Source organism: Giraffa tippelskirchi, chromosome 6, assembly GCF_054371585.1.
Source record: "Giraffa tippelskirchi isolate mGirTip1 chromosome 6, T2T-mGirTip1v1.2.pri, whole genome shotgun sequence".
NCBI classification, from domain to species: Eukaryota; Metazoa; Chordata; class Mammalia; order Artiodactyla; family Giraffidae; genus Giraffa; species Giraffa tippelskirchi.
Window position 1 is genome coordinate 66,708,904 of NC_137280.1, and position 27,689 is coordinate 66,736,592.

Consider the following 27,689-nt stretch of genomic DNA (forward strand, 5'->3'; position numbering starts at 1 on the left):
GGCAGAGAAAGTTAGTGACTTGCCTGAGGTCACACAGCAAGATGAGGGCAGAGCAAGGATTCAACCACCCGTCCAGCACCCAGTGTTTCCTCCACTAAGCTGATTTCTGGGATATGCCAATCATAGCAGGTAGACCCCGTGTTGATTCACCCTGGCAACTTAAAGGTTCTTGGACTCTTTCAGTTTTCTCTGCTTATTCTTCATGGCTCTTCACAGACTGTCTAGCCCAATTTTTTTTATCATCCCCCAACACAAACCTCCACCCACTGAGGTCAGATGCCTTAGATTCTATCATGTGCCTCTATCCCAGGCCCCAGTATTCTCAGCTGCAAAATGGGACAAATCATACCTCTACAAGAGGCAACACTGCAGGAGGAAAAAGACAAGAGACTTGGAATCAGGAAAATTGGTTTCAAATCCAACCAGGCAGGATATGGTATATATACACAATGGAATATTACTCGGCCATAAAAAGGAACAAAACTGAGTCATCTGCTGAGATGTCAATGGACCTACAGTCTGTCATACAGAGTGAAGTCAATCAGAAAGAGGAAAACAAATATCATATATTAACACATATATGTGGAATTCAGAAAAATGGACTTATTTCCAGGGCAGGAATAGAGATGCAGAGGTAGAGAAAGGACACATGGACATGGAAGGGAGGGAGTGGGGGGTCGGAGGCAGGGAGAGGAGGGTGGGACAAACTGAGAGTAGCACTGGCATATACCAATTACCATGTGTAAAACAGACAGCTAGTGGGGACCTGTTGTGTAGCACAGAGAGCTCAGCTCAGTGCTCTGTGATGACCTAGAAGGGTCAGAGGGAGTGCCAAGAGGGAGGAGATATACAGATAAATCATTCACTTCGTTGTACAACAGAGACTAACACAACATTGTAAAGCAATTATACTCCAGTTAAAAAAGAAAAATCCAGTCGGGCAAGTTGTCTATCTGTGAAATGAATGTGGTAAACCCTTCCTGGTAGGATTATTGGGTGGGCTGAATGAAATAGTATCTTTAAGGAGCCACTCGGCTACACCAGCACTTATTACTGTTGACAGTGCTGTCCTGTCATCATTCCTGACTTCATTCAGGTGCCACACCACCTTTCCCACTTCACACAGGAGACACGTAATGTGAGAGGAGACACATCAAAAAGCCTGCAGTTCTACAAATGCCAAAGATCTGGTCGCCACTAACATCCATGCTTGTGGTGTCTCTTGCAGGTTCCAGGGCTTGAGTCTGATCAAATTCTGCATTTCAACCTCCCAAAAGCATCCCTCCACATTTCCCAGGCTGGGCTCTCTGGACCACTCACCGATTCCATAGCGAATCTCTTGATGAAAAACTGGAGAGCCTGGAGGCTGAAGATCTCATGTCTCAGCCGTCACATCAGAAAATTACCTGGATGGGGGGGGCAAGAAAAAAGGTGACAAGAGTCATCCAGCAAGGCTTAGACAGAAGACATTGTCTCAGGCCAACACGTGATTTCATCTGGAGGCCAGCACCCTTGTTAGGAATAGTCCCACTCCACAGTGGCCATCCAGGAATGGGAAGGAAGACAGCTGGGAAACCACTGTTTCAGCAATCCACTTTGGGGCTGACATCTCCATCAGTAAATGTGCGCAAGTGCTCTGGAATCCTTCTTGCATTCTATTTCTAGCTCTACGTTGGAGAGCAATTTACAAGTCATTAACATCTCCAGACCTGGGCTCCTAAACATGAAATTAAATTGTGCTGACAGGTACAGCAGACAGACAGACAGCCGCAGCTGTGTGCCCACGGGGAAGTAGAAAAGTTCCCCCAGCCAAGGCAATCAACCCCAAGAAGAAGGTAGATATATACATGAATCTCTATATTTCAGGACAGCCCCTCTGAACCGGAGACAGGATTTTAATTAATTCATGCATACCAAAGCTTAATTAATTGCTGAGTGCACAGAGCACAGGAAGTCTGGGATTAAAAGCGTTACATAAGGGAACAGCTTCAATATTTTTGGAATGGAGGGGAAACAGTGGTGAGAGATGTGAAAACAAGAGAAGTCAAAGGACCTGCTTGATTCTTCTCCAGTGATCCCTAGTTCAGAGTGGTAACTTCATCTGGGGCCAGAAATCCAGGGACACACTTGAAGCACCATCTCCATTACTCGTTTATCAAACCCAGCCCTAAATCACGTGTCTCTTCCCAGGTGTTTCTCAGCCTGTCCCTCTCTCTCTCCATCTCCACCAGCACAGCCCTGCACCAGACTCCACCATTCTCAATCTGGGCAACTACACCTACAACTACCTCTGAACTGGTCTCCCCTCATCACCATGTCTCCCTCTGAAATCTGATCCCCCACACTAAAGCCAGGACAATCTTTTCCTTTTGTTTTTATGTTTTATCATGCAGAATTTTATACAGACACAACAATAGAGATCCCCACTGCCCAGCCCCAATCACCGTGGACATGATCAATCCTACTCCATCCACACCCTAACCCCTCTGCTCTTATTTCAGTCATTAACATTACAGCATGTGTTGCTATATAAGGTATTTTACAAAAATGTAACAGCAATACCTCTACCACACCTAAAAAGATGATAATTCCTTGATATCACCCAATAGTCTCATAAATGTTTAAAATGTTTTTTAACAATTAAAAAAAAAGTCCCAGATCCAAATACAACTGGCTAATACCAGGTGGCGCTAGTGGTAAAGAACCTGCTTGCCAATGCAGGAGACTAGGACATGCTTGCCAATGCAGGAGACTCCGGAGACACAGATTTGATCCCTGGGTCGGGCAGATCCCATGGAGGAGGGCATTGCAACCCACTCCAGTATTCTTGCCTGGAAAATCCCACGGACAGAGGAGCCTGGTGGGCTACAGTCCATAGGCTCGGAAAGAGCTGGACACGACTGAAGCAACTTAGCACAATATTCAGAATAATTTAAAACACAAATCTGATCGTGTCTTCTCTTAATCTACAGCTTAACATTCTTCAATGGCTTCTCAGTGCTTCCAGATAAAAATCAATCAACAGGAACTCCCCTGGTGGTCCAGTGGTTAAGAATCTGCACTTCCAATGCAGGGAGCATGGGTTCTATCCCTGGTTGGGGAACTAAGATCCCACATGACATGTGGTACAGCCAAAACTTTTTTTAAATAAATAAAAGCAAAAAGTGCTCCCTAAAAAAAATATATATATGTATATTATATAATTTAACATAGTCAGATGTCTACCCACCTCCTCTCTGACCTCACCTTGTCCACCCAGGCAGCTGGCTCACTGCTGCAACCACCCAATCTTCCTTCAAATCCTACAACTTGCCACAGTCCTCCTACCTCAGGTCCTTTGCCCCTGCTGTTCCCTCTGCCTGTAAGGCTTCCTCATTGACTCTGCCTAGTTAACTCCTGTACTTCTTTAAATCTTACTTCCTCAGGGAAACTATTCCTACTCCTCTAGATTAGATCACAGAATTTATCTCAGTTTTTAACTCTGCATTATTCATATGAGAACTGATTAACATCTGCTTTGATAATAAGTCATGTGAGTACACAAAGATAATGTTTGGATTTTCTGGTTGTATCGAGCCACACCACACAGTGGTGTCCAGCACAGTATTAATAAATATTTGCTAGATAAATGATCAAATTACTTTCTTCAACTTTAAATGCTAATGGTGATTGACTTCCTGAACTTTGAGTCAAACATTCAAATTAGATGGGGAATTGATAGTCTTATCCTAAAATTGACATGGAAAAGCAATGATCTCAGGAAAGCCAAAACCATCTGGAGGACTCATATTTACCAATTTCAAAGTGTCCTACAGGACTCCCCTGGTGGTCCAGTGGTTAAGAATCCCCCTGCCAACGCAGGGGACATGGGTTCGATCCCTGGTCCAGGAAGATTACACATGCTGTGAGGCAACTAAGCCCATGATCCACAACTACTGAGCTCACACTCAAGAGTGCGTATTCTGCAACAAGAGAATCCACCGCAAGGAGCAAGAAGCCCAAGCACCAAAACAGAGAGTGGACCCTGCTCTCTGAAACTACAAAAAGTCCATGTGCAGCAACAAAGACCAAGCACAGCCAAAAATAAAGAATTAAATAAAACCTACTACAAAGCTAGAATAATCAAGGCAGTGAGGTACAGGCATAGCATAAACATATACTGCCCCTCAGAATCACAGACCATGATCTTCCCATAACATTCACCTCCTGACCACGACTTAACATGCTGTATGTACATGAAAAACAAGACCCTGTACTGGCATAAATAATCAGTTTCTCTCCCAGCCCACCTCTCATCTTGCCTTTCCTTTGCTTTCCTTGCTCCACTCAAGCGAACAATTAAGGCAGTGTCTAGGCTGGATCACATCTCCTATTCTTCACTCTGAATCTGAATTTCAATTATACATCCCTGCCCTTCAGCATGTGACTCTGCAGTCCTTCCCACCGTGGTGGGTGGTGGTTCTTTTCGTTCTTTCCCACTGGACTCCAGACTGGACCACTGACGACTCATTTACAACAGAATTCGGATGGAAGGGACAATGTACGGCTCCCAAGTCTATCCCTTGCCCTCTGTGATATGAGGGGAAGTGGCTTCACTAGCCCCTTTCCACTGCTGCCTTTCAGTCTTGACCCTGCAGGGAATCTGATCTGAAGTCCAGCCTGAGCTAGCCAAGCCCAACCTAGATCAGCCAAATCACAACTGATTCACAGACCCACGAGTGCGAAAATGAACATCGGCTGTCAAGCAAGTCACTGCAATTCTGAGGTTTTTGTTACTCAGCGAAATCTGACTGATACACACGGGAACACTAATTCATGGACACCAATGAGTATCAACATGACTGGAAAAAAATGAAAGCCTTGCACACAGACAGCACAGGTGTGATAACAATCAGCAAAGCTACCTCTTGCAGAAAACACACCTACTTGGTGCCAATTTGACCCTGACAGCAATCCTGCTGGGCAGACATCAGGCCAGATTTATAGATGGAAACATAGAGGCTCAGAGATATGCAACTGTGTGTCCAGGACAGTGTGCGGCAGAACTGGGATTCCAATCCAGGCTGTTGTCTGACTCACAAAGTCTAAACCAGACTTTTTCTCCTTAAAAGAATTCAGAGATGCTCAGAGACCCCTGTCACATGAGTCCCTGGTCCACCAATCCATCTCTGTACTTGTCCCACTTTCTTGAATGGGTTTTCACAAAGGGCTTCAGGGACAGAGTCAAAGGTCACTGGAATTAAAGTCAAATGCCCTGAGTCCCAAGCCAGCTAGGCCCCAAAACAGAGCCTTGTCCTGGTCAGTGAGCTTCTTTGGTTGTCAGGTCCCTTGTTTGTGAGGTCACTATCCTAGCTTGGCTCAGTGGTAAGGAATTCACTTGCAATGCAGAAGGAGACACAAGAGATGTGGGTTTGATACCTGGGTCAGGGAGATCCCCTGGAGGAGGGCATAGCAACCTACTCCAATATTCTTGCCTGCAGAATGCCCTGGACAGAGGACCCTGGTGGGCTACAGTCCATAAGGTCGCAAAGAGTCAGACACGACTGAAGTGCCTTAGCACTCACATGCATCCTGGCCTAACCTACGTCACTAGACTGGCATGAACCCCCAGAGAGATGGTGTGTGAAACTGCTTTGACACCAAAGTCAGTTCACATCCTGCTTCCTCAACTCTGAGCTCACTTGAATTAGGTTAGCATCTACGTATAGGTCAGTGTCACACTCACACTGCTCTGAAACCATTTATGCTTTGAAACTGATTGTTTTTTCAAACAGAGAATATTTCTTTCCAGTTATAAAGTAATCCAGGTCCATCATGAAAAATAATAAGGCATTAAAATAAAATATTTCAGTATCCCAACACCTAGAGAGAAATATTCATAGGATTTTTAAGGCTGTTTCCTCTCTGGGACTGGTTTTTGTAAGTCAAATAACTAGGGAACTACCAGTAACTTAAAAAAAATATATCCATATTCATTCATTCAAGGAATATTTGTTTTGGACCTACCATTCTCTGGCAGGGAAGACAATGCCAAAAATAAAAAAATTCATAATCTCAAGGAACTAACATTCATTCATTTTTTTTTTTTTTTGGCCACAATGAACAGCTTGTAAGATCTTAGTTCTATAACCAAGGACTGAACTTGGGCCGTGGCAGTGAAAGCGCTGAGTCCTAATCACTCACCTGCTAGAGAACCCCCACCTTCCTTTTATTTTTCATCTAATCACAAATATTTTTTTATCCAGAATTCTGACTCCATTCAAAGACTGGTGCTCACTTTTTTTTCTTTTCTTTATTTATTGACATTCATTGGTTTTGTTTTTTTTTAACTCCACAAATAAATGGAGCACCAACTATATACGCTGGGCACTTGCTAGTAATAATAATAACAGCAATTTCCTTGCTAGACCTTATACTCTAACAGTTTGGTTTATAACTCAAAGTTGGCCCCTTAGAACAAATGCATTTGGATTAGAACTCAGATTGTGGCTCTGTTATTTATTCTTTCATACTTCAGTTTCTTCATCTTTTTTTTTTTTTTTTCAGTTTCTTCATCTTTAAAACTGGGATAATTGAAGTATCTATCTCATGTACTCACTCAGAATTAGTTGGATAATGAAGTTCAAGCACCAAGCCAAACAGTAACTAGTAGTGGTGGTAGTAATAGTATTGTCTTGTTTAATTCACACAACCATCCTCCAAGAATGTGAAACTCACAGGTTAGGGAACTTTTCATGAGGTCAGGCGCTTACTACTTTAGCACCTGGAGCCCAAGCCCACTGGGGACCCCCTGAGAGATGGGAACACACCTCAAAATTGCCCCCCGGGGTTAAGGAAGCCGGGATATTTATGCACAAACTCCATGCTTCCCAGGGAACGGCCTTGGAGAGAGACGCAGGAAGCCGTTCCATGAACAGGCACCGTCTGCAGGACCTTCCAGGGTGGGCTCAAGGATGCAGGCAGGGAACACGCAGCGTCCGTAACTGGATGCTCGGTAAATACACATCAGAGGAGGGAATGAACGTGCGTTACCAACGCCCTTGCCCTTCTCCATAACCTCTCATTTCCCCGCCACTAGTGAAGGAAGGTTTAGAGCTAGTACCTGCCAGAGTGAACCACAATTCATTACCATCAAGCATCTTAATTTTTATCCACCCACGTTTCTGCTTTTTCCATTGAAATTCTATTCTGTGACCTACAGTATGTCATTCCAGACAGCGATTACTGCATGCCAGGCAGAAACAGGGACATAAATCATTGGGCACCTCAGCCCTTCTTTACTGCCAATCGCCAAATAGGTGTTGAGTTTTATTCAACAGAAGTGACCTCACCAAGTGGAGATTCGTATCCTTTTACGGAGGATGTTGCGAACTTGAGTCATCTGCAGCTGACTACAGTTTGGACAGATTTCTTTGTTCCCATAACATCCAGCAAACACTTTTCCTATTTACTGATGAGATTCTTTCCTGTTTTGTAGAAATCACAGTTAGAAAACCAGGGACAGAAAGGAAATAGCCTGAGTACATATTTCTACCGATCTTCCTCTTATCTACTGGAAGCCTAGCTTGTCTATCCCCACTCAAAATGCCTTCTCCTTCAGGCAGCTTTCTCCAGAAAAGGGAACCCTCCTACACTGTTGGTGGGAATGTAAATTGGTACAGTCACTATGGAGAACATTGTGGAGGTTCCTTAAAAAACTGAAAATAGAGCTACCGTATGAACCAGCACTCCCACTCCTGGGCATATATCTGGCGAAAACCATAGTTCAAAAAGATACATCCACCCCAATGTTCAAAGCAGCACTATTTACAATAGCCAGGACATGGAAGCAATCTAAATGTCCATCAACAGAGGAATGGCTAAGGAAGATGTGGTACATATATGTGATGGAATATTACTCAGCCATAAAAAAGAAAGAAATAATGCTGTTTGCAGCAACATGGATGGAATGGATTGTCATGCTGAGAGAAGTAAGTCAGACAGAGAAAGACAAATATCATATGATATCACTTATGGTGGAATCTAAAAAAAAAAAAGGGTACAAATGAACTTATCTACAAAACAGAAATAGAATCACAGATGTAGAAAACAAACATATGGTTACCAGGGTAGGGAGGGATAAACTGGGAGACTGGGATTGACATATACACGTGACTATATATAAAATATAATAATAAGAACCTACTGTATAGCACAGGGGAATCTACTCAATATGCTGTCTGGCTGGATTATAAATTCATGATGACTATGGTCACGTCTTAGATCACGTTTTCTGGGTGGACTGCACACTAGGCCACAGTCAGGAGGCCAAGTTGGGTAGTTTGAGACTGCAGTCAAGTGGGTACAGGAGGACAGGGATACAGATGACAGAATAAACTCTCACAAGTGGCCTAATCTGAGTGTGAACAAAACGTAGGACCTGCCTCACAACCAATGAGTAAGGGCCTACTGCATGCCATGTCCCAGTGGCAAGAGCTTCCTGTAAATGAGAGTCACCTGTTGGAAAATGCCTCCATTCAATTATTGAAAAAATATTTGTTAAGCTAAGTGTCAAGGATATAATAATGGTTAGCAAAGGTGGCACAGTGGTAAAGAACCCACCTACCAATGCAGGAGACAAAAGAGATGAGGGTTCGATCCCTAAGTTGGGAAGATCTCCTGAAGGAGGAAATGGCAACCCACTCCAGTATCCTTGCCTGGAAAAGTCCATGGACAGAGGAGCCTAGTGGGCTATACAATCCATGGGGTTGCAAAAAAGCTGGACATGACTGAGCAACTGAGCGCGCGCACATGCGCGCGCACACGCACGCACACACACACACACACACGCACCCCAAAATAGACCCAGTCTCTGCTTAGAGTCCATGGTTAAGAGAATCAGACCTTAACCAAACTACCTCCTGGGCAATGAGAAAAAGTGCTGGGTGCCATAGGAACCTATGCACTGCAGGTGAATAATAACTTTTCAGCATATTAAAAAGTTGCATCCTGAGAATTGTGTGAATCTTAACATACGTGAATGCCAGGGAAACAAGCTTAGGGAGCTGAGAGGAGAACCACAGGGTAATCTTCAGAACTGTGTGCAGGGGGCGTCACTCACCACATTGCCTGCTCCTCACACAACACAGAAGCAGGTCCAACTCAGTCTGTGCCACCTCAAAATTTACACATTTCCTGGGGTCCCTAGGAAGAACTGCAAGAGTGGCGTGTGAAGTCTGCGGGTGCCTAGGGTCTGTTGTGCTACCAACTGTTTTAACAGCATGATCCAGGTCCCTGCAAACAATTGCGTGTTTACCATCAGTGAGCACGCTGGGCACAGAGCCATCTGTGTGGCTGCCCCCTGGGCTCGCTGCGTAGGAGAAGGAGCGGCAGGCAGCCCGGTGCTGGGGGAATTTCCCAAGCGCTGGAAAGAGGACAGTCTTTGGAGCAGGAAAGCTTCCATTGCAGCACTGGTTCTCCCCGCTAACTGCTGTGCAACCCCAGGCCATGAGCTTCACTTCAGCGAGTCTGTGTCTTCTTCTGGAAAATGTAGGTGGCAGCAGACACTGATGGTGCCCTACACACTGCTGGGGTGCTCACAAGTCCATGAACGTCCAAGTGCATCCTATGGCAAGCACCGCTGGGACCTCCTGCCGGAGAGCATGCTCTCAGTAGAAAAACCTGGATGCTGGGAAAGACTGAAGGCAGGAAGAGAAGGGGACGACAGAGGATGAGATGGTTTCTTGGCAATTCCAACTCAATGGACATGAGTTTGAGCAAACTTCGGGAGATGCTGAAGGACACAGAAGCCCGGCATGCTGCAGTCCACGGGGACGCAAAGAGTCAGACGTGACTGAGTGACTGAACAAGTGCCAGAGAACTAACACTCTCAGATGTGGCCGTCACACAAAGATGTGAGATACACTAGCACAGAGCAGAAGTATGATGGATAAACTCCCCTCCAGTGACAACCCACAGTTAGAAAGGACATCAGTAGCCCAGGATCCCAACTTGGCGGCTTCTCAGCAAGGCCAGTGCCATAGACGTGGTTCCTGCAGCTGGTGTCATCCTGTTGCTGGCCACTGGCCACTGCCCCAGGGACAGTCGGGGGGCCACAACCAAGGCATGGCCTCCGTCCTGCCCAAGGAAAAGGGAATTGGGATGGAAGGGTGTTGCATGGAAAGGTGTTCATCCCCCCTGCAGGAAGCCCCCACTGCCAAGTGCCCACAGGGCACCATGAAGGGCTTGTGTGGGCACCAGGCACTCTGCCACCTTCGATTGTGCTGACGCTTCACCCAGTTTCCCACAATTGAGAAGCACAGCTGCGATTATGAGCCCCATCTTCGAGAGGAGACAACAGCTTTGACAGGTTAAATAATAATTGAAAAAATAATAATAACAGCTAGCATCATGTAGGAGACATGGGTTCGATCCCTGGGTCAGGAAGATACCCTGGAGGTGGAAATGGCAACCCACTCCAGTATTCTTGCCTGGGAAATCCCATGGGCAGAGAAGCCTAGTGGGCTACAGTCCTTAGGGTTGCAAAGAGTTTGACACGACTGAGCATACAAGAAAGGGAAAAAAGACTAGATACTTTTTTTTATTATTATTATTTTACGTGGTTAAAAAAAACATGACATAGAATTTACCACTTCAGCCATCTTCAAGTATACAGTTCAGTAGTGTTAAGTATATTCACACTGATATAACAGCAGATCTCCAGAACTATCTCATTCTATAAAAATGAACTACACCATTTATCAACAACTCCGCCTACCTTCTCCCTCCAGCCCTGGGCAAGCACCATTCTACTTTCTGTTTCTATGAATCTGACTACTTTAGATACCTCACAAGAGTGGAACCATAGAGTATTTGTCTTTTTGAGGCTGGTTTATTTCACTTAGCATGACATCCTCAAGATTCATCCATGTTACAGCATGTATCAGAATTTCCTTCCTTTTTAAGGTTGGAAAATATTCCATCATATGTACATATGACATTTTGTTTATCCATTCATCTACTGATGGCTGAATAAGGGTGAATAAGGCTGCTATGAACATGGATGTTCAAGTACTCTTTGAGACCTCAATTCTTTTGGATATATATATACCCAGAGGTGGATCTGCTGGATCATACAATAACTCTAGTTTTAATTTTAAGAACTGCCAAACTGTTTTCCACAGAGACTCCACCATCTTACAAATCCACCAACAGTGCACAAGGGTTCCAATTTCTAGGACTGGATACACAGTTGAAAAGTAAATGAACGATATATTTAATAAATGAATAATATGCGTGTGTTCTCAGTCACCCAGTCGTGTCTGACTCTTGGTGACCTCATGGACTGGAGCCCGCCAGGCTCCTCTGTCCATGAGATTTCCCAGGCAAGAATACTGGAGTGGGATGTCATTTCCTTTTCCAGGGCATCTTCCTGACCCAGGGATCAAACCTGCGCCTCCTGCATTGGCAGGCGAATTCTTCACCACTGGGAAGCCAAATGAATAATAAACACAGCATAATAACACAATACTTTTTAAAAAATCTTTCGGCAGTGCCACACAGCATGTGGCATTTTAGTTCCCTGACCAGGGATCAAACCCACACCCGCTGCATTGGCAGCATGTAGTCTTAACCACTAGACCCCAGGGAAGTCCCAATAATACAATGAAGTGAAGTGAAGTTAAAGTTGCTCAGTCGTCTCCGACTCTTTATGACCCCCTGGACTATACAGTCCACGGAATTCTCCAGGCCAGAATACTGGAGTGGGTAGCCTTTCCCTTCTCCAGGGGATCTTCCCAACTCAGGGATCAAACCCAAGTCTTCCGCATTGCAGGCAGATTCTTTACCAGCTGAGCCACAAGGGAAGCCCCCAATAATATAATACTTTTCTAAAATTATTCACTTATTTTACTTTTGGCTGTGCTGTGTCTTCACTGCTGCACAGGCTTTTCTCTAGCTTCACTGAGCGCTCTAGAGCACAGGCTCAGTAGTTGTGGTTCACGGGCTGAGACATTCCGTGGCATGTGGGATTTTCTCAGATCAGGAATTGAACCCGTGTCTCCTGTATTGGCAAACAGATTCTTTACCACTGAACCACCAGGGAAGCCTAACACAATACTTTTCGATGGGTTGACACTTTCCCTCAGCTAACTTACAACCAGGGACATAAGCATGGTCCATCTGCTGGTTCTTCCCAAGCCAAGGGTCGAATCCAGGTCTCTCGCATTACAGGCGGAAGAGGACCTATTTCTAAGAGCCGTCATGAAGAAGAAATGAGAGAAATACTTTGTTCCTCGTACAAAGGCTAACATTGCTCCCACAATCACATTCAGTACAAGAAGTTCCTCTGGGACAGGAACCAAGACTCTCCTCTAAATCTCTGATCTTGACCCCTAAAGCCATTGTCCAGGGGCTGACATGTAGCAGGCATATGGCAGTATTTGCTGAATGGTGACAGAGGGGCAGATTCAATCAAGGAAGGCTTCCTGGAAGAAGATGACATTGCAAGAGAAAAAGGACAGTCTGGCAGAGAAAAGGATGAGCAGGGGTGACTGCAAAAAGAGGCCTGGCTGATTGGTTTCATCTCATTCTTGAAGGTAGAGGTGATTTTTGTCTAAGACTCAATAATGCCGTCATGACAGGATAACACAATATGTTTCATAGGTGCTCAGTGAACACCTGTTGACTGAACACGTGATCAGAATGAAAGTAAAACTAACAGGAGAAACATCAGAAAGACTTCTGTATGAGCTGTCAAAATGAGAAACTGGGGGCTCCCTTAAACTACAGGGAAATATTCATGTGACCGACACCAGCTTTCCCTGCCACTCCACCACCTCCAGTCAAATAGGAAGCCCAAGAAGAAACTACCTCCCAGCCCTACCCTGAGGAAGCCTCATGACCAAGAAAACCCCAATCCTCAAACTTCTTTCCGGAAATTCATCTTAGGAAGTTTACTGCCTGTACCTAGAAGGATCAGCCAATGTCTATAAGACTTCATTTCAAAATGAAGTTTCTCCAGAGTCAAGACTCTTTCCTTCTCCTGAGGATGTAAGTCTTCTCTATTTCATAGCTATTTCTCTCCAAGGTATGGCAAGTTACATAGCAGGATGCTACATCTGGATGCAACTGACTCACAGCAGGCTTGAGTCCACTCCCTGCACCCGTGAGGTCCCCACCAGTGGAGTCACCAAATCCAGGATGCCCACCAGACTGGAAGGCCCTGGGAAAATCACCCAGGTAGGCACAACAGCTGCTGCTGCTGCTGCTAAGTCACTTCAGCCGTGTCCAACTTTGTGTGACCCCATAGACGGCAGCCCACCAGGCTCCTCTGTCCCTGGGATTCTCCAGGCAAGAATACTGGAGTGGGTTGCCATTTCCTTCTCCAATGCATGCATGTATGCCAAGTTGCTTCAGTCATGTCTGACTCTGTGCGACCCTATGGACAGCAGCCCACCAGGCTCCTCTATCCACGGGATTCTCTAGGCAAGAATACTGGAGTGGGTTGCCATTTACTTCTCCAAGGCACAACAGAGCTGCAAGCAAAGAGTCCCACCGCTACCGCTATTCTTCCAGAGAAAACTCTGGGGACACCAGGAGACCCTGTGGCTAGCACAGTGTCTGGCTCAGTCAACGTTCATTGAATAGAATGAATGACCACCTAAACAAACACCCTCACACCAAGACTTGCAAGCACACTTTAATTTCCCACCAGAGTACAGCTGCCAGTCGGTCAACATCGGCTAAAAGTGTCATGGGGTCCTGCAAGCCTCCTGCTTTGCCTCTGTCTCAAACATAAGTCAGCTTCTCTGGTGGCTCAGTGGTAAAGAATCTGCCTGCCAATGCAGAAGACGTGGGTTCGATCCCTGGGTCGGGGAAGATCCCCTAGAGAAGGAAATGGCACTCCAGTATTCTTGAAAGGAGATCAAACTAGTCAATCCTAAAGGAAATCCTGAATATTCATAGGAAGGACTGACGCTGAAGCTGAAGCTCCAATACTTTGTCCACCTGATGTGAAGAGCCAACTCAGTGGAAAAGACCCTGATGCTGGGAAAGATTGAAGGCCAAAGGCGAAGGGGGCGGCAGAGGATGAGATGGTTAGACAGCATCACTGACTCAGTGGACATGAACTTGAACAAACTCCAGGAGGCAGGGAAGGACAGGGAAGCCTGACATGCTCAATCCATGGGGTTTCAAAGAGTCAGAAATGACTTAGCTACTGAACGATACAATTCTTGCCTCTAGTATTCTTGCCTGGGAAATCCCATGGACAGCAGAGTCTGGCTGGGGCTACTGGCCATGGGGTCACAAAAGAGTCAGACATGACTTTAGGGACTATACCACAATAAACGTAGGTCACCCTTAAGCATCCTCTTCTGGGGCCTGGTATGAACTCAACTTCTCTTAGAATCAAGGCTCCTCACCTTCCCCAACTCTATTTCCCTTAAATGACAAAGAACCACAAGGACCTGAGTCTGAGGTGGGAATATTCGTGGCCCAAAGTAGCTGGAGATTTGGCCTCTTCTACCGGCTTTAGAGATAAAACCCTCTAATGGAAAGTCCATTGGCTCTCAAAGCCTCAGGAGCAAAATGAGAAGGATAAGGCCCAGGTATCACAACAGTTGTGTTTCCTGGGAACCAGGGAGACGGAGCAGAAAGAATATCAGATGCTTCTCGCTCTGGCAACATGGCAGCTGAGTGGATGTAGGCACCTTTCCCCCTTGTCACACACACCGAAAATCTTGAGTGAGTGTGACTCCAGTGGTTTTCAAGTTATAACCAACAAGGAGAGAGAAAAAAAAAGAGACCACAGGCCATGAATGAAGGCCATACTCCAGGACACATCCATGCCCAGCTGCACATGTGCACACACACACACACACACACACACACACACTGGCCTGAAACCGAGGAATGCACACAGGCTGACCTGTGTGGGCACAACAGGCCGTAGGGCGGACCCAGATACCATCCGGGGCCTCACAAAGGACTCGGTGTGCCGGGCCACAGGACGTTCCAGTAGCAGCCTGCTTCCTCTGTGGAAGTGGTCCTCCTGGCCCGCTCTGACACAAGAGATGGGCGGAAGGATCAGTTCCCTCTTACAGCACTGGGATTGTTGTGGAAAGGGGGCCACTGAATCGTGTAAGCCTTGAGGGCCCACGTGTGCAGAAGCCACACATAGACTGATTTCCTGAGACATAAAACTCAACACCTACTGACTTTAAAAAAAAAAAGGGAAGCGGGAGATGCTGGGCTGACCAAACTGAGAAGTCCAGGGACAGCTGTAACTTCAGGCATGGCTAGATCCAGGGGCTCACATGTGGTCAGGGCAAGGCTGGTCTCCATCTGCTGGTTCTGCCTTCCTGGAGGGGTGATGGGGGGTGTTTCAGGCAGGTCTGCCCCCAGGGGGCCGCTGGCCTTCAGGTTTATGTGCAATCAGAGCTCAGCAATCCCTGCAGAAGGCCAGTTCTCTTTCCCCACGGTTCCAATAAAAGTCTCAGGGTTGACTCTGACTGTGTATGCAGCCTTGAACTCAGCCCTGTGGTCAGGGGCTGGAAGACTCCACGGGCTGGGTGTTGCTCATAGGTCCATATGGGTGCAAGGGCTGGGTCATGTCCACAGGACCTACATAGACTAAGGAGAGGTAGGAACTTATCTGAAGGAAAGTAGGGAAAAGAGAGAGAAAGTAGGGAAGAGAGAAAAAGAGAAAGAAGGAAAGAGGGAGGATAAAGAAAACAGAGGGCTTCCCTGGTGGCTCAGTGGTGGGCAGGCAATGCAAGGGACACAGGTTCGATCCCTGGTCAGAGAACTAAGACCCCACATGCTGTGGGGCAACCAAGCCCGTGCGCCACAACTACTGAGCCTGCGCTCTATGGTCCAGGAGCCGCAACTACCGAGCCCATTTGCTGCAACTACTGAAGCCCGACTGCTCCAGAGCCCATGCTCCGCAGCAAGAGAAGTCCACACACCAAAACTAGAGAGTGGGCCCAGCTTGCCACAGCTAGAGAAAAGCCCATGCAACAAAAGACCCAGCACAGCCAAAAATAAATAAATGAAAATTTTTTAAAAAAAACATGGTATAAGCCACAAATAATTTTTATTATTAAGGAATAAGACAGCAATCAATTTCAGCTTTAAATAAAACAAAAAGAATAGCAGCAGACTGAGCTTTTGTGTCTTTTGTCTTCTGTAACAGCTTTGATGAGATATAATTCACATACCATACAATATACCAATTTAAAGGACACGGTTCCACGGTCTGAAACATAACTCACAGAGTTGTGTGACCATCACCCTAATCGATTTTAGAACATTTCTGTTGCCCTCAAAAGAAACCTCATACCATCAGCAGTTACTCCCATCCAATTCCACCTGCACTCACTCCTGGCAAAAGAACAGCGTAACTTTCTGTTTCTATAGATTTGCCTATTCCGGCGATTTCATATACACAGAATCATACAAAAGGTGGGGTTTTTTTTGTCTTTTTGCTTTATTTATTTATTTATTTTTTACAGAGTTCCATCGTTTATGAAACAGAGACTCCATTTAAGACTGTTTTCACAGAAAGTAGTAGAGCAGTCACTTGGATGGGGAGGAGGCTAGTGGACCTGTGACTTTTAGGAATCTTCCTGCAGTGGCCACAGCTGGGGGAGAGGTGGTGTCTACCCACTGGCTCTGTCTCCATCCTGGGTGTCTGCTCAAGGATCATCCTCTCATGGTTCTGACCTCTCTGACCTTGGCCCTTAGGGGACCTCTTGACTTGGCTGTTGTCATTCCAGATTCATGTACCCTGCCTCTTCCTTGAGAAACCTGAGAATTCCTCAGACTGGAAGCTTCAGATTCTCCAAGAGCAAATCAGTTAGTGCTTTGAATTCACATGTTAACAAACAGGTTATTTCGCATCACTCCAAAAGAGTAACACAAATTACCTCTAACAGGTGGGACTATGGATGGATGGTTGTTGTTTAGTGGCTAAGTCATGTCCAACTCTTTTGAGACCCCATGAACTGTAGCCTGCCAGGCTCCTCTGTCCATGGGATTTCCCAGGCAAGAATACTGGAGTGGGTTGCCATTTCCTTCTCCATGCCTTTTTGCTTTAATACTTTTATTTACTTATTGGCTGTGATAGGTCCTCATTGCTGCTCAAGTTTTTCCTCTAGTTTCGACGACGGCGAGCAACTCTCTAGGTGCAGTGTGTGGGCTCCTCATTGCGGTGCCCTCTCTTATTGCTGAGCGCGGGCTCTAGGACACACGCAAGGGCTTCAGCAGTTGCTGCAGGAGGGCTCAACAGTTGCAGCTCCTAGGCTCTAGAGCACAGGCTCAACAGTTGTGGTACATGAGCTTAGCTGCTCCAGGGCAGGTGGGATGTTCCTGGACCAGGGATGGAACCCGTGTCTCCGGCATTGGCAGGTGGTTTCTTTACCACTGAGCCACCAGGGAAACCCAGCGGGCAGATTTTAAGAATTCTGTCTTTTGTCCTAAGATCTGCAAAAAAAATCCATTTCCTGGACTCCTGCTTGAGTTGAGTCTGGACTTACTCCCTGAAATCACTATTAAGGATGTGGACCGGAGGAGGGATGGCAGGGCCTGGGAGACCCTGAAGCCTGAGGCGGTTGGTATGACTGGAGATGACTCAGCAGCCAGGGCGTAAACCCTCACGGAAGCCTGGTCCAAGCTTCTGGTCTCGCCCCTGGCATGGTGTGGGGTGGAGTGGGAAAATCGTGGGCTCTAGCTTATCAGATATTCCAAAGAATCCCCAGGGAAGGGCACCGTGGGGCTCCACCCAGCACCCTTCCTCATTCCTGACTTCATCTGGGATCCCCCTTCTCCAGGAGGTGTGTATTCCTGCAGCTCCCAGGAGTGGGCTCTGCTGGTTCAAAACCTTCCTGGTCACTGTAAATTTACTTTGCTACAATAAAAATTAATTAAGGAAAAATAAAACCTTTCAAACAAAAATAAAACAAAATGTGAACTCTACAAAACCTTAAAAAGAAAACCTTCCCAGTACTTTGCCGGTGATTAATCAAATTAATTAAAGGGCATGTGACCCAACTTGGATCAAGGAGACCTGGAGTTGGAGGCTCTTTCTCCATCTCCTAGAAGAGGTTTTGGAAATGATGCTTCCTCCCTTCTTCTGGATGTTACAATAAAGATGCTCGAGGTGGAGGCAGCCCGTCTCCTTACCAGCCTCAAGGAGAAGTCAATGCAAGATGAAGGGCAGACCTGAAGACCTACAGGAAAACAGAGCGGGGCCTCCTGGAACAGACACTAATTCTGTGCTACATGTCCCTCATGCTCCACCATCCCCTTTCCCAAGTCCCAGATTGGCCTCTAGGGACTAATAATGCAAGGCCCCTTACCCTCTGCTGCAGGATGGTTTTGGCCAACGGGGAGCCCCCAGCAGGAGACAGGAGGGAAGGGAGAGTGAGGAATCCATTCCTCCTTCTGCCCCTACTCTGGACCCACCACTGCTCCCCCTCTGGGGGCCACTGTGAACTGGCTGCCACCTTCGACCCAAGTCTCAGCTCTGGTCAGAACCCCTCCTCGTGCCCTCCCTGTCTCCAGGTCCCTCCCCACCCCTCAAACTGGGCATGACACAGGAGCCCCAGGGCCACGTGCCCAGGGTACCACACTATTCCTGGAGCTTCCCTGCACCTGCCCACACCTTCCTAAAGATCCCTTTACATGATCCACAGGCACAGCAAAGATGCTCAAAGGCACTAGTCATTAAAAAATGCAAATCTGGGACTTCTCCAGTGGTCCAATGGGTAAGAATCTGCCTTCCAATGCAGGGGACACAAGTTTGATCCCTGGTCGGCCAACTAGGATCCCACACGCCATGGGGCAACAGCACCCACAAGCCACAACTAGAGAGAAGCCCACACACAGCAGTGAAGATCCTGCGTGTCACAACTAAGACCAGACACAGCTAAGTAAATAAATAATGAAACATTTTCTTTAAAAAAAAAAAAAGGAAAGAAAAATGCAAATCAAAACCACAGTGACACACCATGTCATACCCACTAGATTGGCTACCATACCAAAAATCATAAATAACAAGTCTTGGCGAGGATGTGGAGAACTGAAACCCTCTTATATTGCTAGGAGGATGTAAAATGATTCAGCCACTTTGGAAAAGCTTGGCAGGTCCTCAATAAATTTAAACACAAAGTTAACAGATGACTCATCAATTCCATCCTAGGTATACTCCCCAGAGTTGAAAAAAGGTTTTCAAACAAACACTTACAGGTGAATGTTCAGAGAGGCACTATTCACAATAGTCGTAAGTTTGAAACCACCCAAATGTCTATCAACTGATGAATAGACAAATAAAATGTGGTTTATTCATACACTGGAATATTGTTCAATCATAAAAAGGAATGAAGTACTGATACATGCTTTGCCAAGGATGAACTTCAAAATCATTATGCTAAGGGAAAAAAGCAGAAGCATTACTTTGCTGACAAAGCTCTGTCTAGTCAAAGCTATGGTTTTTCCAGTAGTCACATATGGATGTGACAGCTGGACAACAAAGAAAGCTGAGCACCGAAGAATTGACGCTTTTGAACTGTGGTGTTGGAGAAGACTCTTGAGAGTCCCTTGGACTACAGGGAGATCAAACCAGTCCATCCTAAAAGGAAATCAGTCCTTAATATTCATTGGAAGGACTGATGCTGAAGCTGAAGCTCCAATCCTTTGGCCACCTGATGCGAAGAAGTGACTTATGAGAAAAGACCCTGATGCTGTGAAAGACTGAAAGCACGAGGAGAAAGGAGATGACAGAGGATGAGATGGTTGGATGGCATCACCAACTTGATGGACATGAGTTTGAGCAAGCTCCGGGAGTTGGTGATGGACAGGGAAGCCTGGCGTGCTGCATTCCACGGAGGCGCAGAGAGTCAGACATGACTGAGCAACTGAACTGAACTGAAAAGAAAAATTTTCACACATTATGCTAAGGGAAAAAAGCCAGACAAAGGATCACATATTGTACAATTCCACTTACCCTACCCTCACTACATACAAGGAACCAGCTCATTCCACCACGAGCAAGTGAGAAGGGGAAACTATTGCTTGCTCTAGCTCCCCTCTGCTGCAGTGAAAGTGAAAGTCACTCAGTCAACTCTTAACGACCCCATGGACTATATATACAGTTCATGGAATTCTCCCCAGGCCAGGATTAATAAATAAAGAATAATAAATAAATAATAAATAAAGCCTTGCCTGGTCTTGTCTGGTCTCATCAATTTCTATTGATTAAGAAGGCCAAGAACCCTGGTATCACTGAGATCAGTGATCTCTGATGTTACTATGGCAAAAGATTATGACTCACTGAAGGCTCAGATGATGGTTAGCGCTTTTTAGCAATAATGTATTTTTTAGTTAAAGGTATCTACATTGGCTTATTTTAGACATAATGCCATTGCATCCTTAATAGACTATAATGTAAACATAACTTTTATTTGCACTGGGAAACCAAACAAATTGCATGACTCGATTTATAGCAATATTCGCTCTATGGTAGTGAATGAAAGTTAATTCAGTCATGTCCAACTCTTTGTGATCCCATGGACTATACAGTCCATGGAATTCTGTAGGCCAGAATACTGGAGTGGGTAGCCTATCCCTTTTCCAGAGGATCTTCCCAACCCAGAAATCCAACCGGGGTCTCCTGCATTGCAGGTGGATTCTTTACGAGCTATGGTGGTGGCCTGGAACCAAACCAGCAACATCCCTAAGGATAAGATAAGGTGAGAAGCAGGGCTGACCCCCCAGGTCAGAGCAGCTGAAAAGACCAGGCTGCCTGCTTCTTCATCTGACTGCTCAGGCAACAGAGCCAGGGACTGGAGCCGTTGACCTACCTAGTAGGAGTAGGTCATCTCCTACTAAGAAGGAGGTGACCCCAATGTGAAGTCTTGAGGAGACTCCCCTGGCAGCAGCTTGGAGGACAGATGAAGCAGAGGGCAGAGAGTTGGGAAAAGGCTGGATGGCTCAGGGGAGATCCTGCAGAAACCTGGCCTGAGACAGAAACTGGGGGGACACACAGAAGGGCTGGACTGGAGATGTGGGGACAGGCTTCTGCAGAATCGGCTTGGTTTGGAGGAGGCGTAAGAAAGAAAGGGGGTGAGCCACGGGCAGTAAGAACCTCTTCCCTCTTCTCGAGGCTCAGATCTAGGGAAGCCAGGACACCAGGAAAACCACATCACAGCTCCACTTCCCCTTCCACGTAAACGAAAACCGAAGAGCTGAAGTTGTGGGAGGGGAAGAGAAGAAGGAAGACAGGCACAGACTTGCTTCTTTCTCACCCGTCCGCCATTGACGCCCAGCACTGAGCATCTAGGGATGCAGAGACCAGAAGGACCAGGAGTCCGGGGAGGCTGTGGTCTTGAGAGACACAAACATTACTCGGCCTCGTAAACAAGCCAGAAGGCTCAGTGTCCTCGATGGCTCTCCCCCCCTTCCCCCATCCATCCCCAAGCCAGCTGGTGCGACTGCCTAGTATCTTCCCTCTCCACCTCCCGGGCCACTGGCTGCAACTCCTACAAGAGCGTCCTGAATGGCCTGCCCGCCTCCAGTCCTGGTTCTCACCCACTCAGTCCATTCGGTCCAAGGTACCCAGAGTCAGCTTCCCAAAAGAGCAAGGGTCACATCACTGCCCCGCCGTAAGCTTTCAAAGACTCCTCCACAGCCTCCAAGATAAAGCCCCACTTTTTGGATGTGGCTCCCGACTTCCCCTGCAGCCTCAGTGCATCCCACCCCACACAGCAGATGCACCGATGCTGAGTCACTCAGTTCCCAGCACAAACCATGCTGTTTGCACCATCCACCTCTTGCTGAAGTGGCTCCCTACACCTGGAACTTCCTTCTCTTCCCGTCCCTCTTTTTCTAGCTAATTTTTATTCATTATTTAAGATTCAGCTCAAGGATTCTACCCTGGAGCAAGTCTTCTTGACCCTCTGTGCAGGGTGGGGTCAGGTGCCCCCTTCGTAAGTACTCAGTGATACCTTATCTCCCCTGGGATCACACAAACCACACTGGCTCACAATTTACAGCATACATCTGCCCTGAGTCATGAAGGAAAATGCCACTGTACACCACCACAGCAGGCACATAGTAGGCACCTACTAAAGAATGAGAGTGGGGATAGGTAGGGACGATGGGAGGGGCAACAAATCTTATGGGTGCTCAATGACTAAAATAATGAATTACAACAGGAAGGATCAGGAAAGGCTTCACAGAGAAGGGCTATTTGAGCCATTCTTTAAAGAGCTGGATATTTGGTAGGTGAAAAAAATAGCAAGACTGCCAAGGTATAAACATGTACAAGTCGGTGGTGATTTCAAATAGGGTGCTGGCTAAGCACAGGGTTATTAGAGGAGGGTATAGTGGACCCAGAATCACTCAAATGTTATGTGACATGGCCAGACCCTTGTGTTAAGATTGGGTGTAGGGGCTAACAGAAAACTCAGCTCAAAAACAGTCTCAAGGTAGGGTGTTCAGGGTCTTATTCCTCCCATCTTTCTGTTTAGACACACTCAACATGTTCTCCCTAAGCAAGGCCCCCTCATGGCCCCAAGATGGCTGCCATAGTGCCAAGTATCACATGCCAGCCCTACTATGTCCCATAGCAAAGGTCCTATGGTATAGTCAAAGCCATGGTTTTTCCAGTGGTCATGTACGGATGTGAGAGTTGGACCTTATAAAGAAGACTGAGCAGCAAAGAATTGATGCTTTTGAACTGTGGTGCTAGAGAAGACTCTTGAGAGTCCCTTAGACTGCAAAGAGATCAAACCAGTCAATCCTAAAGGAAATCAACCCTGAATATTCATTGGAAGGACTGATGCTGAAGCTGAAGCTCCAATACTTTGGACACCTGATTCAACAATTGGAAAAGACCTCGATGCTGGGAAATATTGAGGGCAGAAGGAAAAAGGGGTGACAGAGGATGAGATGGTTGGATGGTATCACTGATTCAATGGACATGAGTTTGCATAAACGCCGGGATAGTGAAGGACAGGGAAGCCTAGCATGCTGCAGTCCATGCGATCACAAAGAGTTGGACGTGACTCAGCCATTGAACAACAATAGCAGAAGAGAGGCTGTTTCTTTCTAAATGCCTCCGTTTAGGGTGGAAAAAAACCTTTCTCCATCCCCCCAGAAAATTCCCCTGTATATTTTACAGCCAGAGTTGTGTCATGCACCCATGCCTAAACTGATCTCTCTCAATGTCCCTGGAAGCTTGGACTCCTGAAGATCAGTGTTCTGTCAGCAAAGCAAAAGGGCAAAGACGTTGGATAAACAGTCAATAGTGTCTTCTTCAACTTCTTACCTGCCTGCCCCTGAAGTACACCATTAAACTGAGTGCAACCTGAAAACATCCGGCATCTCCACCCTTCAGCAGTTCTATTTTAGGTCTGAGGAAGTAACTGTCCTAGGAGAGGAAACTGGCTCAGAGCTATGACGGGAAGATCTATAAACACTGCAGTCTGCTTTTCTGGATCCGGAGTTCTGTGACAGTCAGGGGTAGGAAATAGCAGGGATGCCTGGGTTCCAGATAGAGACCCTTTTACCTGAGAGTTTTGCCTGTCTCCTTGAACAATATTTTCCTTAGGCCTCTCTTTCCTTAGGGACAAAGAGGCCTGGCGTGCTGCAGTCCATGGGGTTGCAAAGAGTCAGACACAATTGCGTGACTGAACAACAGGCCTCAGCAATAAAAAAATAACCAGCACAGAGGCTTCCCTCTGGCTCAGTGGTAAAGAATCTGTCTGCCAATGCAGGAGTCATGGGTTCAATCCCTGGTCCAGGAAGATCCCACATGCTGTGGAGCAACTAAGCCCGTGTGCCACAACTACTGAGCCCACACGCTGTAACTACTGACACCCTCGCACCTAGAGCCTCTGCTCAGCGACAAGAGGAGCCACCGCAAGGAGAAGCCCACGAGCCACACCTGGAGAGTAGCCCCTGCTCACCACTACGGAAAAGCTGACACAGCAATGAAGACCCAGCACAGCCAAAAAGAAAGAAAGAAAAATTAATTGATTAATTAAAAATATCCAGCACATTCCTATCAGAAGGACTATGATCTGGCCACTCTCAGTCTTGGAGACCCTTCCTCACGCCCTCCACATACTAAGAGCCCAGCCACCATGGATCATAAGTTCTTAGAGCACATTTTCCCCAAAGGTTCCCCTTCCTGCCCCACTGGGGTACTCTCCCTTCCTTGCACACTCACGGCCATCCATGCCTGTGTAGCTTTGCTGTGGTGAGGACAGACACCAGTTCAAAACTGCGAACAGTTCCCCATCTTTCTCTTCTAATCAACTATAAGATGCTCTAGCCCATGGACCCTGAGTTTTCACCTTTGTCTCCCAGGTGCCCGGCACACAGCAGGATATGCAGTAAAAGTGTGTGCAAGGAAGAATCTCTAAATTGAATTGGTCCTTGCTTTTTTTCCTTCCCTTGTTGATCCTGCAAATGAGAACTCATTTTTCCTTCCCCTGTTGATCCTGCAAATAGAACCCACTCACTTTTGTTTAGAACCGATTATGTGCCTGGCACCACTTTCTGTATATTAATATATGGCTTGGTTTAACACCTTTTTTAAAAAACCTGCAAGCTTTTTTAAAATTTACAAAAGAGGACGCTGACGACCAGAAAAGCTAAGAGAAAAGTGAAAGGCAGACTCTCCCAAGGCCATGTGAGAAATTAGGGCATGGAATTCAAGTTCAAGTCTTCAGAGGCAATGGTCAAGCGTGGGCAGTGAACACAAACAGCCTCACTTAAAATCTTGCCACCTGTGAAGTATACGTCCTTGGGGAAATTAGTCCCTGTGTGTCTGTTTCCTCCCACATAAAATGACGAGAAAAAGAGTACCTGTTTCACAGGGTTGTTACAAGCATTAAACAAACTCATAGGAAAGCTGCTTAAAGCAGTGTTTGACGTGTATTAATGTACGATAAGGGCTTCCCAGATGGCGCTAGTGATAAAGAACCTTCCTGCCAATGCAGGAGACATAAGAGAAGGGTTTGATTCCTGGGTTGGGAAGATCTCTTGGAGGAAATGGCAACCGACTCCAGTATTCTTGCCTGGGAAATCCCATGGACAGAGGAGCCTGGCAGGCTACAGTCCATAGGGTAAATATTAGCTATTGTTATTGATCCTGAGTCCAGTGGTTTTCCTATTGTATCACGACAAATGTTCCTATTTACACATACCAAATCAACTCAGGCATGAGAGTGATCTGACCAAAGGACAGACCCCACAGAGATCTTGAGTTCCATCATCCAGAGGACTGTCTCGGAAAACAGCACGAAGGCAACACAATGTACAAATTCCACCCCTGAGCCGCAGCTCAGCCCTCATTTGTTGGATCTGGGGGTACCTCCCAGGGGAGAGACAGGAGCCATTCAGCCACCCCAGTGCCCAACTACTGCCCATACGCCAGGGAATAGCCCCTTAGTCTGCAAAAGCTTTGAGGACCTGAAATGCCTGCAGCTCTTCCCTGGAAAACCCACTGCCCACGGTGGTGAGGAGACAAGGTGGGGGCGGGCAGGGAAGGGCGTCTTCAAAACAAGGTGCAGCTGGAGGACACGTGGCCCCTTCCACCTTGAGGACAAGAAACCCCCTGTACCCTCTGAGGCTCCCTCCTTCCATATTCATGACCTCATGTAACCCGGCGAGGAGTAGGGGTCAGGACAGAATTATCACCACCTTTTGACACGGGTGAGGAAGGGCACTTCCAAGAAGGTAAGTGAATGCTTGTTAACAGTCATATCACAGTCAACATCTAGTCAAGTTCTAGACTAGAACTCTGGACTTCTGAGTCTCAATTCAGTGCTCCTTTCCATTAGTCTGTCTCCCACATTGGTTATTTGTCTTTTTCGATACATACGATTCCTTTCTCTTTTCCTCTCTTCTTAAATACCTGTTGTCTTCTCTGCACCAGGAGTTACAAAGATGAACAAGACATTTTAAGGCCCAGCTCATTCCTGCCTCCCCAAACCTCTGCTCTGCAGGGTGAACACACAGAAAGGGTTCGAAGTGCTTGCTGCTCTGAATCACATCTTTGCTACTGGTCTGATAAGGATTCTGGTTTTCTTTTCTGGAAATGGCAGTTTTTACATTTTTGTAAGTGTTCTTTCTTTTCCTCGTTTGCAAAAGAAGACTCAGTGTATTCAGCTGGCTTGTCTCTGCTTGGTGCCTGCAGGACAGGACAGCTGAGAACCCTCCATAAGGCCACAACCCCACAGAGGTCCCAGCCTCCTTTGAAAGTGGGCCAAAACGATTCCTCTCTCCAGTGCAGAGAAATGACAAGAAAGTGCATTCTGCCCCTGGGTCTGGATGGGAGAGAAAAAGGCTTCTGTGCAAACTCTGAGACCCTAAGTATGGACGCAGAGCTCAAAGATACTGGGGTTAAAAGCACGGACTGGGTTTAAAAGTCTCTGGCTCAGCAGCTGCCACAGCAGCATTTCCAGGACCTAGGAAACCCTCAGAGCCTGGGCTGAAGCACAAAACCAGCTCTGTAAATCCTCTTCTGCTACCAGAAAGGCGGGGTATGAACCACCATGCCCTCCAAATCGAAGATGCAGGAAATAGGAAAATAGGCTCCTCCAGAATTAATGTAACAGGGCAGTCTGAAAAAGAATATCAGTGCATTTTAAAGCAAAGATATGAAATAAGAATGAAGAATTCTCATGCAAAAATAAGACCCAAGGATTCAAAGCCAATGAATTGGAAAGAGAACCAAAGGGGATTTCCAGAAGGAAAATGGAGAAATAAAAACTTAAAGATGAGAAAATTGAACAAACATGGCGACACAGAAGCCAAGGCACTTGACTGCACCTCCCTGCCCAGTCCCTGCCCTTGGCCTATGCCCAGCACAAGGGGACAAGAGGAGGAAGCCAGAGTCCCCACCCACGCCTCTTAAGACGCTCAGTCTGAAGGGGAGGCAGCCACCCCAGCAAACACACTTCCATACGGGACGGCTGTGATGATGCTTGCATTTCTGCACTCCTCGTGCAGGATGCTTTTCCTTCATGATGTCAGTCAGTACAGAAAAGTGTGAGGACGCCAGGAAGGTGGGGTCCATAGCAGACCCAGCATCTTCTGGCTTCCTCGGGGCCAGGTCACCAAGGTCACAATCACCATGGAATGTTGAGCCCTCTTCTATTTCCCCCCTTCAGTTTGCAAAAATCCTATTTGGAAATGTCAATAAGAATAGTACAAGGAACACACATGCCCTTTACCCACCTTCATCAATGGTTAATATTTTACTCCCCTTGTTTTTTTCCCTTTTTTTTTTTCTCACATGTAATTTTTATGTATGTATTCAGAAAATACATATAATTATTTTCTGAACCATTTGAGGGCAAGTTGCCTGTAAGATGGTCTTTTACTGGAGTGATTTCTACGTTTCTGATGGACTAGGCGGTTGGGATTAGCAGATGCAAACTGGTAGATACAGAATGGATAAACAATAAAGTCCTACTGTATAGCACAGGGAACTATATTCAATATCCTGTGATAAACCAAAATGGAAAAGAATATGAAAAAAGATATATATGTGTGTGTGTGTGTGTGTGTGTATAACTGAGTCAGAAATTAACACATTTTAAAACAACTATATTTCAACATGAAATATGATTTGTATTTTAATTTTTTAACAATTAAAAAAAGACTGTAGCTGCAAGAGGGACAAATGGCCTATTTTG

General features: G+C 46.3%; 1 protein-coding gene across 14 annotated transcripts in view; it reads right to left on the reverse strand.

Moving 5' to 3' along the window:
* Positions 1-27,689, reverse strand: part of ASAP1 (ArfGAP with SH3 domain, ankyrin repeat and PH domain 1) — a 335,887-nt gene that overhangs the window by 302,283 nt on the left and 5,915 nt on the right. For 10 of the 14 annotated variants that reach the window (XR_014057637.1, XR_014057635.1, XM_081504067.1 and 7 more), the window contains exon 2: positions 1,321-1,406. Coding sequence is in view for 9 of the 14 variants with exons in the window: in XM_081504067.1 (XP_081360193.1) it covers positions 1,321-1,379 (59 nt within the window). In the remaining 5 variants the exon portion in view is untranslated. Of the gene's footprint in view, positions 1-1,320; positions 1,407-4,922; positions 5,329-27,689 lie in introns of those variants that run through there. The other 4 variants (XR_014057638.1, XR_014057639.1, XM_081504069.1 and 1 more) reach the window with 2 other exon arrangements.